The sequence below is a fragment of the Bubalus bubalis genome, chromosome X, assembly GCF_019923935.1.
Source record: "Bubalus bubalis isolate 160015118507 breed Murrah chromosome X, NDDB_SH_1, whole genome shotgun sequence".
Taxonomy (NCBI): domain Eukaryota; kingdom Metazoa; phylum Chordata; class Mammalia; order Artiodactyla; family Bovidae; genus Bubalus; species Bubalus bubalis.
Window position 1 is genome coordinate 48438858 of NC_059181.1, and position 15838 is coordinate 48454695.

The following is a 15838-nucleotide window of genomic DNA, read 5'->3' on the forward strand; positions in this document are numbered from 1 at the left end:
GACAGTCCCAAGTGTGGAGCTTCATCTTCATATGTAGATGTTCCTTTACTTTGGAAGCTTCCCATTTTACAAATAACACTTTTCTTTTTAAAATTTGATGCTCACATGGGCCTAGTGTAGTACATTTCTCTATTCTCCCCATTTACAAATCAGAGGTTAAGCTCAGATCTAGGAAATGACTTGCCTAAATTCCTATAGATAGTGATAAGGCTTGGACTTGGAATTCGGGTATTTTGATTTCAATTTCTGTGATGTTGCTACAGTGTAAGCATTTTGCAGAGGCAAGAATAAAGTTCTGATAAATGAGTTAGTAGTGATAAGCAGGTGGGAGATACTTGAATTCCCACTTGCACTCCCTGTCTCCCAGTCAGGCTCTTTAGGAGTGAGAGAAAGTAGCTCATTTAGAGGGAGGGGTAAAGAGCCTAGTGAAGGGAGAAAGTGGGAAACATTAGGATAAGGAGGAAGATGAGTCACCTGGGTAAAAGATGTATTGGGTAGAAAGGAGCCAGCCCTGATGTTTTTCCTCCAGATGGCATGCAAGCACTCTACAAGGTCAAGTCTTGCTCCACGGCACCTCCCGTGAACTTACTCACAGGCAAAGTCCGGCAGTACTTCATTGAGGCCCATGAGATTCAATGGGACTATGGCCCTATGGGGCATGATGGGAGTACGGGAAAGAACTTGAGGGAGCCAGGCAGGTAAGAAGTAATGTGTTTCCTCTCTCTACTCCTTAGTCTACCCACAAACACCTATTACTCCCTCTCAGAAATCTGTCACTTCACTTGGGGATCATAATCATTGTCTGGAGTTAATGGCACAACTATTAATCAAATTCTCGTGACCCTACAGGAGTGCCTGCTCTTGGAGAGTTATAAAGCTTTTTGTATGGTCATCTGAAATATTCCCAGCCAGGGTTCCAAGTAGAAAAGAAGGCCAAGATGGGGTCATGTAATTTAAAATGACATTTCTTCAATTCTAATTTACCATTTATTTATCATGTTGCTCCTTTCTTTCTTTACCATAGTCTGAAGGACACATTTAAGCTGAAGTGTAAAATGTACTCTGAAAAGTACAAGAAGAGGGGAAGGAACCTGCCTTATGGTCATTCCATGTCCCTCCTTTTTGAGGAATTTCTCCAAATTTTCATGCTTCATCCATGACTCAGATATGGGCAAGATAGAGTAGAAGGTTGGTGCCCTAATCAGTTGCTGGGCCTTAAGTTACACTGACTCACTGGGCTTTCAGTGATTCCAGGTCTTTTTAAAAGATGCACTTGATAGATGACTAAGAGAGTTTATGGAAAATACTATAGAACATCAAATCATGTTTATTCTCCAGTAGGAAATAATAGAATGAATCTGCAGAAAATATAGGAAAGTAGGCACTTGGGTGTCAGCATGACTTCTAAGAATCTACAACTAGTCTTTCTAAGTTAGTGCACTTTCATTTTTAAATGAAAGATACTAAGGGTAGAAAGGATTTAGAGTACCTGAGGATGATTAAGGACAGATATAAGACTACATAACTCTGGAGAATAGAACTGATCCCAGCATCTAGAACTTACAAGCAAGAAGATTTCAGCCTACTATAAAGAACTCCAATCGTAAAAACTATCCAACAGTAAGAGGAATTATTTTCTCTGAAAATGAGTTCCCTGATCTTGAAAAGGCTGAAGCAGAAGCTATGTATCATTAATTTGTATTTTGCCAGAGGAGATACCTTCACTAGATGGATGTTAACCTGGATGATCTCTGAGGTCCTTCCTAAACAAAGATCCATAACTTGATAAGAACAAGTGTGCAACAGGAGTTTATTTGATATATGGCTAAATAATTTGATATTTGCCTCCTTATATGCCAGTGGCTCAGATAAATTCTTCCAGAAGAGCTCCATCCGAATTGGGGGCACTTACTGGAAAGTTCGATATGAAGCCTTCCAAGATGAGACATTCCAGGAAAAGGTGCAGCTGGAGGAGGATAAGCATCTTGGAATTCTGGGTGAGGAATTCTTAACTTATGAATTTAATTGACTAGAGCCAGAGAATTGGGGAGGCCTTAAAAACTGGAGCCTGGTGGCTACTCAGAAACATGCTGTAGACCAACATTTCTCAGAATGAGTCCCAAGAGAGTAGTGTTTTGTGGAAAAGGGTTATGGGTCTGAAAATGTCTGCAAAACACTAAGTTAAACCTAGTCAAATAGTATTCTTTGGTGCAGGGCTTCCCAGAGCTGTGGATTTATTTTTGTTTATCATGAATCTCCATGATGGGAGTAAAATATACATCATTTCTTATATATATTTGACTACTGAAACCTTTTTTTTTTTTTTTTTACATTGAACATCTTCTCATAGCAGTACTGTACAGATCATACTGTTAAACATTATTCTCTAGGTATATTCCTGACAGGCTATTTAAGGCAGTAAGACTGTTCAGGATCTTGGAAATATGGGACCAGGAGCAAATGGCATGACATGTAGACATGGTTGCTATGGTGAGGAATGCAGAACAAAGCTTAGGGCCTGACCTAAGGAAGGTAGCTAAAAAGCCTAAAGTACAGTATAGCACTGAAATAGTATAGGAAGGTTGGGTGTGGCTTATTCACACACCCAACACATTCATAGAGCCAGGCAACAAGATAGATTAAATGGGAGAAAATTTTGAAAATGAAATAATATAATAGACCACGTTCTGGGGTTAGGTATTTACCAGTTGATTTTCTGAGATCTGATAATGGACAATTGGTGTTTCTTTCTTTCTTTCTTTCTTTTTTTTTTTTTTTTTTGGAATAAGAGTATTTTAATTGCACAGCACAAGTTTTTAAAATAAGAGTACAGAGAAGTACAGTACATTATTCCTTTCTTTCTTCACTCAGCAATGAGTTACCTTTTTCTTGCCCATACATATTTAACAAAAATAATAATGCTTTCTTGTAAGGTCAACCAACCCAGAGGTAGCACAAAGACCTCATGATGTTCAGTCTATTGCTGTAAGACCACCGGCATATGGAGCAGATGGTAACAATCTCCAGAGTCATTTGTGTTTGCAGCAAAACAGAACAAAACACACAAAGAATTTATAATTTTTTACTGAATTATTAAAACACAAAGAGAAAATACTGATCTTGAGTGTGAGAAATCTCAAAAGATGTCAGCCTATGCCCCATGGACCAGTAACTGATACTCAAAATTAGGTCAAACGTTCATCATTTGTAACAAACATTATGCTCAAAATTATTAACTCAAGAATATGTAATAAACAAACTATTTACACAAGTGTGCCTAGAATTAAGAAAATCAACCAGGGATGGTGAAGTCCCCAGAAGCAGTTAACAACACCCTTATGTCTGATGAGCAGGGGGAGGGTCTGTGGTGAACATAGGAGCTTCAGCCACATGGACAGACACCCCCAGATGTGTGCCAGCAGGAGAGAGGCAGGGGTGACACACACCTCGCCTCTCCAAACCTAAGCAGAAATCCTAGGAAGCAGTGCACTCCCTCTGGGCATACAGAGAAAGGAGGAAAATGGTGTGGACATGGAGAACACTCAGAACATGAGCACATGTACAGATCCATAACACAGACACTTTTCATCATGTAGCTGCTATAGATACAAGTCATCCCACATCTCTGACTCAGACAACACAAGTCTCTTCAACTATTTTTATAGATTCATACTTAAGTACTACTATAGCACTTTACTTCTAAGTAGATCTTAACCCAAGGTATGCTGTCATTAGTTTGGTTTAAAGCAGTTTATTACCTTTTTAAAGAATTTTAAAATAAAGACAAAAATCTTTCATATTCACCCATGCATTCACCATTTCCAGAACCTTTCATTTCCAGAGTGGTGTTTTCCTGCTGTCCCCAAACTTCCTTCAATGTTTCCTGAAGGCAGGAACTCTCTCTGATTTTGCTTTTGTGAAGTCCTTTTTGGTTTCATTTTTGAAAGATGTTTTTGACAGGCAATTGAACTCCAAGCTGTGGGGCAGGGGAGGTTCTTTATTTTCTTTTGTAACTTAACAGCATCATTCTGCTGTCCTATAGTTTGCATAGTTTCTGACCAGAAGTATATTGTAATTTTTTGCTCTGTGGGTGTGTCCTGTCCTTTTTTCTCCAGGCATTTTACAATTGCTCAATTAAAAAAAATTTTTTTTTTGACCGGGCCACACATCATGGGGGATCTCAGTTTCCCGACAAGGGACTGAACCTTCACTCCCTGAATTGGAAGGCAGACTCCCAGCCACTTGGCCACTAGGGAATTCCCAACAATTGTTCTCTTTAACTCCAGTTTTCATCAACTGACTGTGATGTCCGTTGGCATCTTTATGTTTCTTCTGTGTTGGGTTCTTTGAACTTCTTGAATATGTGCGTTTATACTTTCATCACATATGGGTATTTTTCAGCCATCATTTATTCAAATCCCTTTTCTGCCGCCTCTCACCTCTCTCCTCTAGACCTTCCATTACATGTGTATTACACCACTTTGGTGTTTCATTAGCTGGATAGGGAGATAATAAGGAGCAGAAACACACCTTGGTTTGGAAAAGAGAGTGAGTGGTAAGTATAAAAGAGCTATCATTAGCTGGTATTCAGGATAGGTCCCCAGTCTTTTTTTTCCCTTCAATATTTTATTGTGGCAAAATATGTTTAGCATAAAATTTACCATCTTAATCATTTTAAAGTATTAATGGTATTAAATATATTCATAACATTGCACAGCCATCACCACCATCCATTTCCATACTCTTTCCATCTTGTAAAACTGAAACACTGTACCAATTAACAAATTATTACCTATTATCCCCCCAACCCTTGTCAATCACCATTCTATTAATACCTTCGGTCTCTATGATTTTGATTACCTTAAGTACCTCATATAAGTGGAATTATACAATATTTGTCTTTTTGTGTCTGACATTTCACTTAGTATAATATCCTTAAGGTCTAGCCATGTTGTAGTATATTGTAGAATTTGCACTGTAGGTATATAAGTTTTGCTAAACTTATTCATTTGTTTATTAGTGAACAGTTGGTTTGCTTCCACATTTTAGCTGTTGGGAATAATGTTGCTATGGATATGGGTACACAAATGTTTCTTTGAGACATACTTTCAATTGCTTTGGGTATATACACAGAAATGAAATTGCTGGATCTTATGGTAGCTCTAGTTTTATTTGAGGAACTGCCATGGTGTTTTCCACAGTAACTGCACCATTTTACACTCGCACCAGCAGTGCACAAGTGTCCCAATTTCTATACATCCTTGGCAACACTTATTTTTCTCATATGATCTATCCTAATAGGTATGAGGAGATAGCTCATTGCAGTTTTGACTTGCATTTTCCTGATGATTAGTGATGTTGAGCATCTTTCCATGTGCCCACTGACTGTTTGTATATCTTCTTTGGAAAAATGTCTATTCAAGTCCCTTGTGCATCTTTATTTGAATTATTTTTTTTGTTGTTGAGTTTTAGGAGTTCTCTATATATTCTGGATATTAATCCCTTGTCATATATGATTTGCAAGTATTTTCTCTCATTCTGTGGACTGCCTTTTCACTCTGTTGGTACTGTTCTTCTTCTTCTTCCTTTTTTTTTCCCTTGGCTGTGTTTCATGGCATGTAGGATCTTAGCTCCCCAACCAGGGGTTGAACCTGCACCCCTGACTTGGAAGTGTGGAATCTTAACCACTAATCCACCAGGTAGACCCTGTTGGTAGTGTCTCTTGATACACATTTAATGTTTTTTTATGAAATACAGTATTTTTTAATTACCTGTGCCTTTCGTGTCATAGCCAAGAAATCATTGCCAAATCCAGTGTCATGAAGATTTTGCCATGTTTATAAACAGTTGTATTGTTTTAGGCAAATTTAGAGCTTTGATCCATTTTTAGTTAATTTTTTTGCATATGATGTTAGGTAAAGGTACAGCCACTCTTTTGCATATGTAATTCAGTTTTCTCAATACCATTTGTTTCAAAAGTTGTCCTCATATCTGTGAGGATTTATTTCTGGGCTCTATATGCTATTCCATTGGTCTATATATCTGTCGTCCTTATGCTACTACCACACTGGTTTGATTACTGTAGCTTTGTAGTAAGTTTTAAAATCAGGACATGTAACATCTTCCAGTTTGTTTTTTTCCCCCCAAGATTATTTTGCTGCTTGGAGTCCCTTAAGATTACATTGCTCATTGCTCATGTGGAATTGACATTTTAACAATATTAATTCTTCTGACCTATGGACACGGGATGTATTTCCACTTTCATGTGTATTTTATCAATGGTTTATAGTTTTCTTTCTACAAATTTTTCACCTCTTTGGTTAAATAATGTCTAGGTATTTTATTCTTTTCATGGTATTATAAATGAAATTGCTTCTGTAATTTATCTTTCAAATTTTCCCTGTTAGTGCAACTGGCTTTTGTGTCTTGACTTTGTATTCTACTCTTTTGAGGAATTCATTTATTTTAATTGTGTGTGTGTGTGTGTGGAAGCTTTAGGATTTTCCAAATAATTATGATAAGGATCATACCATCTGCAAATAGAGATATTTTACTTCTTCATTTCCAGTTTGGATATCTTTTATTTCTTTTCCTTGACTAATTGCTCTGGCTAGAAACCCCAGTAATATGTTGAATAGAAGTGGTAAAAGCAAACATCCTTTCTTGTTCCTAATCTCAGAGGAAAAGTTTCAGTCTTTCAACATAGAGTATGATGTTTGTGGTGGGTTTTTCATATATGGCTTTTATTATGTTGAAGCAGTCTCTTTCTATTCCTAGCTTTTGAATGTTTTGTATTATTAAAGGGTGTTCAATTTTGTTCAGTGTTTTTTTATGCATTAACCAAGATGATGATTTCTTTTTATTTTGTTAACATAGTGTATTACACTGACTGTTTTTTGCGTGTTGAAACATTCTTGCATTACAGGAATAAATATGACTTAGTCAAGATATGTAATTTTTTTAATATGCTGCTAACTTTTGTTTGCTAGTAATTTGTTGGGGATTTTTGCATTAGTGTTCAGAAGTACTACTGGTGTATAGTTTTTCTTTTCTTGTAATATCTTTGTCAGGCTTTGATATCAGTGTAATTCTGACCTCATAGAATGGGTTAGAATATAATCCCTCCTTTCCAATTTTTGGGGAATATTTGAGAATTGGTAGTAGTTCTTTAAATGTTTAGTAGAATTCACCAGTAAGCCATCTGGCTTTTCTTAGTTGCCATATTTTTGATTAATGGTTCAATCTTTTTATTTGTCTTTCAGATTTTCTATTTCCTCACATTTAAGTCTTGGTAGGTTTTCTGTTCTAGAAATTCATCTATTTGCTCATGTACAATTGTGAATAGCATCCTCTTATAATTTTATTTTATTTTTTTACTTCTATATGACTAGTAGTGATGTCCCTACTTTCATTTCTGATTTTAGTAATTTAAGTCTTTTTGGCTATGCTGGGTCTTCATTATTGTGCAGGCTTTCCTCTAGTTGCAGCAAGCAGGGGCCACTCTCTAGTTGTGGTAAGTAGGCTTCTCATTATGGTGGCATCTCTTGTTGTGGAGCACGGACTCCAGAACACTTGGGCTTCAGTAATTGTGGCATGTAGGCTCAGTAGTTGTGGCTCCTAGGCTCCATAACACAGGCTCGGTAGTTGTGATGCATGGGTTAGCTGCTCTGCAGCATGGGATCCTCCTGTATCTGGGATTGAACCAATGTCTTCTGCATTGGCAGGCAGACTCTTTACAACTGAGCCACCAGGGAAGCCTGAGATAGTGGATTTTAAATTGCTTTTTATAACTATAAATGGCAATATACTAGAAAAATATTATTCTTATTATTGCAGAGATAAAAGTTTTCTCTCTTTTACATTTCTTTCCTTTCCCTTCTGTTTCCATCCTCTCTGGTCATCACTGATTTTATTCCCATTGTCTCTCCTTCCCATTTTCCAGGACCAGTGATCCGGGCTGAGGTGGGTGACACCATCCTGGTGATCTTCTACAACCGTGCCTCCCAGCCATTCAGCATACAGCCTCATGGAGTCTTTTATGAGAAGGACTCTGAGGGAACTGTGTACAATGATGGTGAGCAGGCAGGGTTTCAAAAAATGTGGGCTGCAGATAATAACAGGTACCTCTAGAGCAGCAGTCTCCAACCTTTTTGGCACCAAGGACTAGTTTCATGGAAGACAATTTTTCCATAGACGGGGTTGGGGAGAATGGTTTTAGGATGATTCAAGTGCATTGTATTTATTGTTCACTTTATTTCTGTTTTTATTGCCTCAGCTCCATCTCAGACCATCAGGCATTAGATTCTGGAGTTTGGGCACCCCTGCTCTAGAGGGTATATAAATAGGGGAAGGGAGGAGAGAAAAGAAGGCAGAATTAACTACCATGGATGGATGTTGTTAACTACCATGGATGGATGTTGTTGATGCTATTCACAATTGTACATGAGCAAATAGATGAATTTCTATATTATAGTGAGACAGAGCTGGGACCAATGAGACAACTTTTAAATATAAATATATTCTAGTTATAAAAATAACATATATGTTGTGGAATTTTTATAAAAATGGAAAATTATAAAATAAATAGACCCCATAGGTAGAGTGCCATTATAGTTTGATATACTTTTTTCATATTTTCTGTGTTTATGCAAATGTATGTATTTATAATGATATGTTTTGTACATTTTGGTATCTTACTGTTTTCTTTTTTTTTGGTATAAATTTATTTATTTTAATTGGAGGCTAATTACTGTTTTCTTTTACCTTTATATTGTGCCCATCTTCTATGTCATTATAATGTTACAAACATTTTAATGACTATGTAATAAGGTAAAAATATTTACCTTATCCCCTATCATTTGGACATGTACATTGCTTTCATTACTTGTTTGATATTGTATATCATGTTGCAATGAATGAATATGTACATTTGATTTGAATTACTACCTCAGGAAAGAATCCTACAAGTGGGATTATTGAGTAGTTAATTTCTTCTTTTCCTTGAGAATAATACTAACACATGCATGCTAATATCTCAAGTCAAAAGTACCAAAAAAAAAAAAATACTGAAAGCATAAAAGGCAAAGTTACAGACAAATCTAGAATAAAAGAATATTCTGCAATGCAACTGGTCTAGACTTTTCAAGAAATCGTTACCAAAGGCAGTGGGGGTGGGAGGGAATCAAAGAGACAACACCAAGGGCAATATTAAATCCTTGTCTAATTTTGGTTGTATACAAAGAGACATTTGGGAGATAATTGGATTTTTTATTACACTGATATTAAATGGTACTAGGATATTTTTGAGGTGTTGTAATCTTATTGTGATAATATAAGAGATGGTTACTGATGTATATAGAAGTAAAATGTCATTATTCTTACATTTCACTTCCCAATGATTTAGAAAAAGTAGCCATACACATAGATTTAGATGAATTTAAGATGGCTAAGCCTGTGATAAAATAGATAACCAACAAGTCCCTACTGTAAAAAAAAAATTGATAAATAAATTTTAAAAATAAAATACAAAAAGAAGGATGGCCAAATATTAATCAGCTCCAAGTGGTAGAGTGGTTATTGTCCTATCCTTTAAGATTTTCTGTATGTTCGAAACTTTAAAGAGTTAGGAACAATGAATGAACAAGAAAAAATAAGTTAAAATCATCCTAAATTATACTACCATGTGATAAATTCCAAAATGCCTTTGTAGTTTATGATCTTTACTCCACTATTTGGAGATGTTGATACTCTAGCCAATGTGAGCAATAAATTCTATGTTTTTCCTGCAGACTCTTCCCACTCTGGCTTAGTGGCTAGGCCCTTTGAGAAAGTAACATACCGCTGGACAGTCCCTCCCCATGCTGGTCCCACTGTTCAGGATCCTGCCTGTCTCACCTGGACATACTTCTCTGCTGCAGATCCCATAAGGGATACCAATTCTGGTCTGGTGGGCCCCCTGCTGGTGTGCAAGGCTGGTGCCTTGGGTACAGATGGCAAGCAGGTATTGTCAAGGTTTCTGGCTGGAAAGCCTCCTGGGAAGATGATGAGGCTGAGTTGTTAAATAGAAGTTATGCATGGATCTGGGTTCTAAAAATAAGAGCATAAAATTAACCAAGTTATTGAATTGGAAATTAATAGTTGGTGACCTCATGCTATTTTTTTTTTTTTTGCCTCATCTCTTTGTCTAAACTTTATTTTTTTCCTTTTCTTCTTCTTTTTACTTTTTTTTTTTTAAATTGGAGGATAATTGCTTTACAATGTTGTGTTGGTTTCTGCCATACAACTACACAGATCAGTCATGACCTCATGCTATTTTGCATGCTATGCTGTTCACAAACACACATCTTCCTTAGTGTCTATTACTTTAAATTTTATATTCTCCCAATATCTCTTCATTTTTTAAAATCTCAGTGGCCTTTAAAACTTGCTGCTGCTGCTGCTGCTAAGTCGCTTCGGTCGTGTCCGACTCTGTGCGACCCCATAGACGTCAGCCCACCAGGCTCCCCTTCCCTGGGATTCTCCAGGCAAGAACACTGGAGTGGGTTGCCATTTCCTTCTCCAATGCGTGGAAGTGAAAAGTGAAAGTGAAGTCGCTCAGTCGTGTCCGACTCTTCCCGACCCCATGGACTGCAGCCCACCAGGCTCCTCTGTCCATGGGATTTTCCAGGCAAGAGTACTGGAGTGGGGTGCCATCACCTTCTCCGTAAAACTTGCTCCTAATCCTCAAATCTTCCCTACTGTTTTCTTGTCTTCTTTTATATTCAGCCCACAATTCTTAGCTGTTTAACTTTGGGCAAATTACTTAACCTCTCTTTGCCTCAGTTTTATCATCTATAGTAAAAGGTTAACAATGGAAGTAAATATCTTGGCTTTCTGTGAAGATTAATTAAAATAATCCATATAGAATGCTTAGTACAGTGTCTGATACCTAGCAAACACTCAGTAATAATAATATTACTAAAATTAATAATTGATAATAAAATATGTTAATAATTAGTATACTTATTTTTAATTTTATTTTTTAACTTATCCCCCCATAGAGTCTCTCACTGATCTCCTAGCCATCTTTCCCCACTCCTACTCCTAGTTGATTCCAGGCACTCTTCTATCATACTCTGTACCTCTTCATCATAATCTTTTACTTCTTCCCTGCCCCTTTTCTTGCATTCCTCCCCTCCAGTCTTATAACTTTATTCTAACCATCTTTACCTACATGCAATTTGCAGTTACTTGAGGAAAAACTTCTTAGCAACAACTACAGCTCTAGGCAGGAGATATGGATTTGGCTCTGTGTTTGGAAAGGAAATGGGAAATAATCAAGGATCACTGGGATCTGAAGCTGTACGGTTCACAACTGTTAAAACTGTTGTTATTCTCCTTTGTTTTCTTCCACTGGGACTACAGAAAGGGGTGGATAAAGAATTCTTTCTCCTTTTCACTGTGTTGGATGAGAACAAGAGCTGGTATAGCAATGCCAATCAAGCAGCTGCTATGTTGGATTCCCGACTGCTCTCAGAGGATGCCAAGGGTTTTCAAGACTCTAATCGGATGCATGGTATGGGGAGTGCTTTTACCCTAAGCTATAGCTCAGAGGTTATGAGTAAAATCTAACCTAGACTTAATCATGATCCATCCCCGAAAACATTGATTCTATTAGTCAACTCTGCTAGGAGACAAGCTAAATTGAGGGATTAAACCTAAGACAACACATCTTATCCTTAACACCTTCCTGTGCTTTGTTCTGTGTTATGCAGTGTGGGAGACACTGAAAAAAAAGTACTATGAAATGAGGATTGCATACAAAGGGCCCACTAGGAGAATGAGGAGAGTAACCTGGGATGATAACTTTCCAGTCTTGTCTCCTCTTTTATCACCCACTGTCCTTGCTTCCCAATTTCCTACTACAGCCAAATGGAGATATTTTCTCTATGTAGACATGTGTGTGTAGCATGCTCAGTCGCTCAGCCATATCCAACTCATTCCAATCCCATGGACTACTGTAGTCTACCAGGCTCCTCTGTCCATGGAATTTTCCAGGCAAGAATACTGGAGTGGGTTGCCATTTCCTGTCCTGGGGATCTTCCTGACCCAGGGACTGAACCTATGTCTTCTGAATCTTCTGCCTTGGCAGGCAGATTCTATACAGACATACCCCTTGTACTTTTCTGAGCTCAAGCTTTTGTAATGTTTTGTACTCCACTTGAAAAGCCCCTCTTTACGTATTTGCTTTTATCTTATGGAAATTCTGCCCATTCTCTAAAACTCTACTCATAAATAACCTCTTCCACGTAACCATTTCTTATCACCCAATCCCAGGATAATGACACCCTCTTGTGAACTACTGTTGCATTTTTATCAGATTTTTAAATTGCAAGTTCCATACAATCCTCAATATTTTAGTTGTTTGCTACATGGCTTTTGACTTCTGCTAGACTGTAGTTTCCTTAAAGGTGAGTATTATTTGTTGTTTATCTGTTTACACTTTACATGGTCTAATATATAGTAAATAGTTATTGAACTGATGAACTACTAAATTAATGAGTAGGTGAAGGGATCAGTGAGTGAATTGGTAGGGAGAAATGGTCCAAGTTTGCAAGGAGCTCTCAGCATTTTGCAATTAAATGAGACTAATAATCCCCATTAAACAATTATAGAACATGTAAGGCAGACTATGATTAAGTGCTAAATTGTGTGGAACAGCTTTTAAATGACATAAAGTTCAGAAGAGGAGAACACTGATGAAGAAAAATCCAGTTAAATAATTCTTGGAAGAAGGAAGTGCTTGACTGAGGCTTGAAGTTTGAATCAAACTTTGCAATCAAACACTGTAGTAAAGGAAGCATAATCAGGAGGTTAATGATGTTTCCGTCAGCATCCCATGGAATTATCAAATAAAGTTACTCATTAAAGCTAGTTTCAGTGGGTGTAAGGACATTGAAAAGGGATCAGCTTCAAGCAGGTCTCCCTGTATTTTTGAGGGAGTGTGCAGAGTGAGATGTGGTCAAAAATGAGTATGTTGTCTTTTGGCTCTATCTCTTGGTTCTCATTACCAGTTACATCAGTTGGAAAAAATAATACAGTATATGAGCCAAATTTATTCCAGATTGAATTTATTGGGTACCTGATAAGTATTAGGCAACATCCTAGGTTCTTAGATACAGAAAAAATGATGTGCTTCCTGCTAAGTCAATCTAGTGTAGAAGATAAATGTAAGTAAATCATAGGACTCTATGGTAAGTGACATTTCAGAATTTTGTGGGAAGAAAATATCAAGGAAGCCAGAAAGAGTGTAATAACTCTGATTCACAGGGTAGGTGATATTTGAGCTAGTGTATAATGTATGTATAGTAGTTTGTTGTAGTGAAAGACAGTGGGAGGAATTTATTACCGGCAGAGGGAACAACATGTGAAAAGCAAACATGTATTTTCTAAGTGCCTACCATGTTTAAGGTCTTGTGGTGTGTGTTAGTTGTTCAGTCTTGTCTGACTTTTTGCAATCCCATAGACCATAACCCACCAAGCCTCTCTGTCCACAAAATTCTCCAGGCAAGAATACTGGAGTGAGTTTCCTTCTCCAGGGGATCTTCCCCACCCAGGGATCTACCTCAGGTCTCCCACATTGCAGGCAGGCTTTTTACCATCTGAGCCACATGCACAGGCAAATAGAGCTCACAGGATAATGGTGTGTATGTGTATATGGAAGAGAATGTGGGGATAGATTATAGGTAGAAGTACAGGGAGGAAGATTCTGTAGGATTCAGGCCAGAGATGATGAAAGCCAGAATCAGGGCAATGGGAGTGAAAATGAAGAGGATGATATAGATTGAAAACTGAAGAAGGAATGTTGGAGAGCACTAACACTTTATAGGAGCATGGAGAATGAGAATAAGATGGAGGAGAAACAATCAGAAAAGCTATAAGAGAACCAGGGAAGTATGGTGCTACAGAACCAAGGGAGGGGAGTTTTAAGAAAGTGGGAATAGGAGAGATTGATACTTTTTTGGTATGTGAAGGGGTTTTGGGAGTGGAGGATAGTTCAGTTTTGCCAGGATGTGAAGTATGGTGGAGGAGAGTCAGGATGTAAAACCAGAAAGGTCATTTGAGCCCTCATCCCAAAGAGGCAGAGCATCATAAGTAGAATTAATGTGGCTTAGAGAACAAGGTAGAGGAGTTGAGAATGACTCAGAAATTTCAAGTTGTGGGAAACCTTTGTACAGTGCTGATGCCACACTGCTGGCTGGTGTCTGAGTAATCTGTTCTCATCTTCCCATTTTGTCTTGTGTTTCTGTTTTCCAGCCATTAATGGATTTCTGTTCTCTAACCTGCCCAAGCTGGACATGTGCAAGGGCGACACAGTGGCCTGGCACCTGCTTGGCCTGGGCACAGAGACTGATGTGCATGGGGTCACATTCCAGGGCAACACTGTGCAGCTTCAGGGCATGAGGAAGAGTGCAGCCACACTCTTTCCTCACACCTTTGTTATGGCCATCATGCAGCCTGACAACCCTGGTAAGTGCCTTAGCAGCTGGCCCTAGGCTGAGAAAATTTGTTGAGCGTTGGGCCGGATGAGGTGTGGAGCTGTTGAACAGCAAAGAAAAGTCATATTGAGGTACTTGAGAACTTTTCAAAACTGTTGTCTCCTTTTCTCAATGTGTACTCATGTTTTGGTTATTTGGATTCTCTTCTCAGCTGCAGGCAGAATAAAGAGCTGAGGAAGTTCTTTTCTGGAATGACAAGAGGAAAATAGAGATGCTGCCCAGTATTAGGGCAATTCTTGTGTAGGCAGAGAATGGACCTGGCCACATAGCCCCATGGCCATGTAGAGATTCTATAGATATAAGCCCTGCATTGAAGAAAAGATCAATGAAATATACCTATAAGTGCTTCCAACTCTGATATTTTGTGAAGATTTTTGCAACCTTCTGGTAGGAGCAGGGTGGCATGTGCTATAACAGTTTTAGCCTAGGAATCAGAACACAGGAACTTCTAGTCCAGGGTCTTTCATTAACTTGCTGTCTTATATTTGTCTAGTCACTTCCCCTCTCTGTGGCTAGATTTCTTTCTTCTTTTTTTTGTTCATTTCTCCTCCTCTCTCCCTCTCTTTTGTTCTTCTCTCTCTTTCTCCATCCCTCCTTCATTCCCCCTCCTCTTTCCTCTCCTTATCTTTCTTTCATAAATAAATTTGACTATAATGTTTCTTCAGATTCCATCTTTGTGTGACATTTCCTAAATTGGCAGAATGTTTTCTCTGCAGTTGCCAGGATGTATTCTTTTTTCAGGCAATAGGTGACAGTAGTGTTTGTAAGAAATATCTGTCAGTTCCGTGCAGTTCTCACTAAACTTTTAGTTCTATAAATTCCATTCATATTTGAGGAAAAATCCTTAAACAAAACAAGTTTCCTTGACAACTTAATGATTTCATCCTGGCATTGGATTTGACACACACTTAACATGAAGCAGGCCTCCACAGACTTCTTGGGTCCTCATTTCTGCCCATCTACCTAGGATACTTTGATCAAAGAGAGTTGATGTCAGCAAATTAGAAACAGCCATTAATGGGGCTGAAAGGACCAACAGATGAATGCTTGTAGTGAGCGCTGGGGTGGGAGAAGTTCTGGAAAAAAAAAAAAAAGACTCTTCTCTCTAGCTATGGTCCAAAAGCCAAACCCTAGGTTTAATCTCTTTCATACAAAATTAACCAGGCTCCCCTGTAAGATCTACATGGCTCTCTAGGGCTCACAGTTATTAATATTTTGGCAGTGAATGGGTTTATAAGAAAAGCTTAAAAGGTTACTCTCGGTCAAAAAAAAAAAAAAAAAAAAAAAAAACCTAACTTTTT

The 15838-nt window shown here is 38.0% G+C and overlaps 1 protein-coding gene across 4 annotated transcripts in view; it reads left to right on the forward strand.

Annotated features, from left to right (window-relative positions):
* Window positions 1–15838, forward strand: part of HEPH (hephaestin) — a 134774-nt gene that overhangs the window by 13517 nt on the left and 105419 nt on the right. For all 4 annotated transcript variants that reach the window (XM_025276020.2, XM_025276018.2, XM_025276019.2 and 1 more), the window contains 6 exons: window positions 530–698; window positions 1861–1997; window positions 7943–8074; window positions 9789–10000; window positions 11404–11554; window positions 14296–14508. In XM_025276020.2, the coding sequence (XP_025131805.1) occupies window positions 530–698; window positions 1861–1997; window positions 7943–8074; window positions 9789–10000; window positions 11404–11554; window positions 14296–14508 (1014 nt within the window). The remainder of the gene's footprint in view (window positions 1–529; window positions 699–1860; window positions 1998–7942; window positions 8075–9788; window positions 10001–11403; window positions 11555–14295; window positions 14509–15838) is intronic.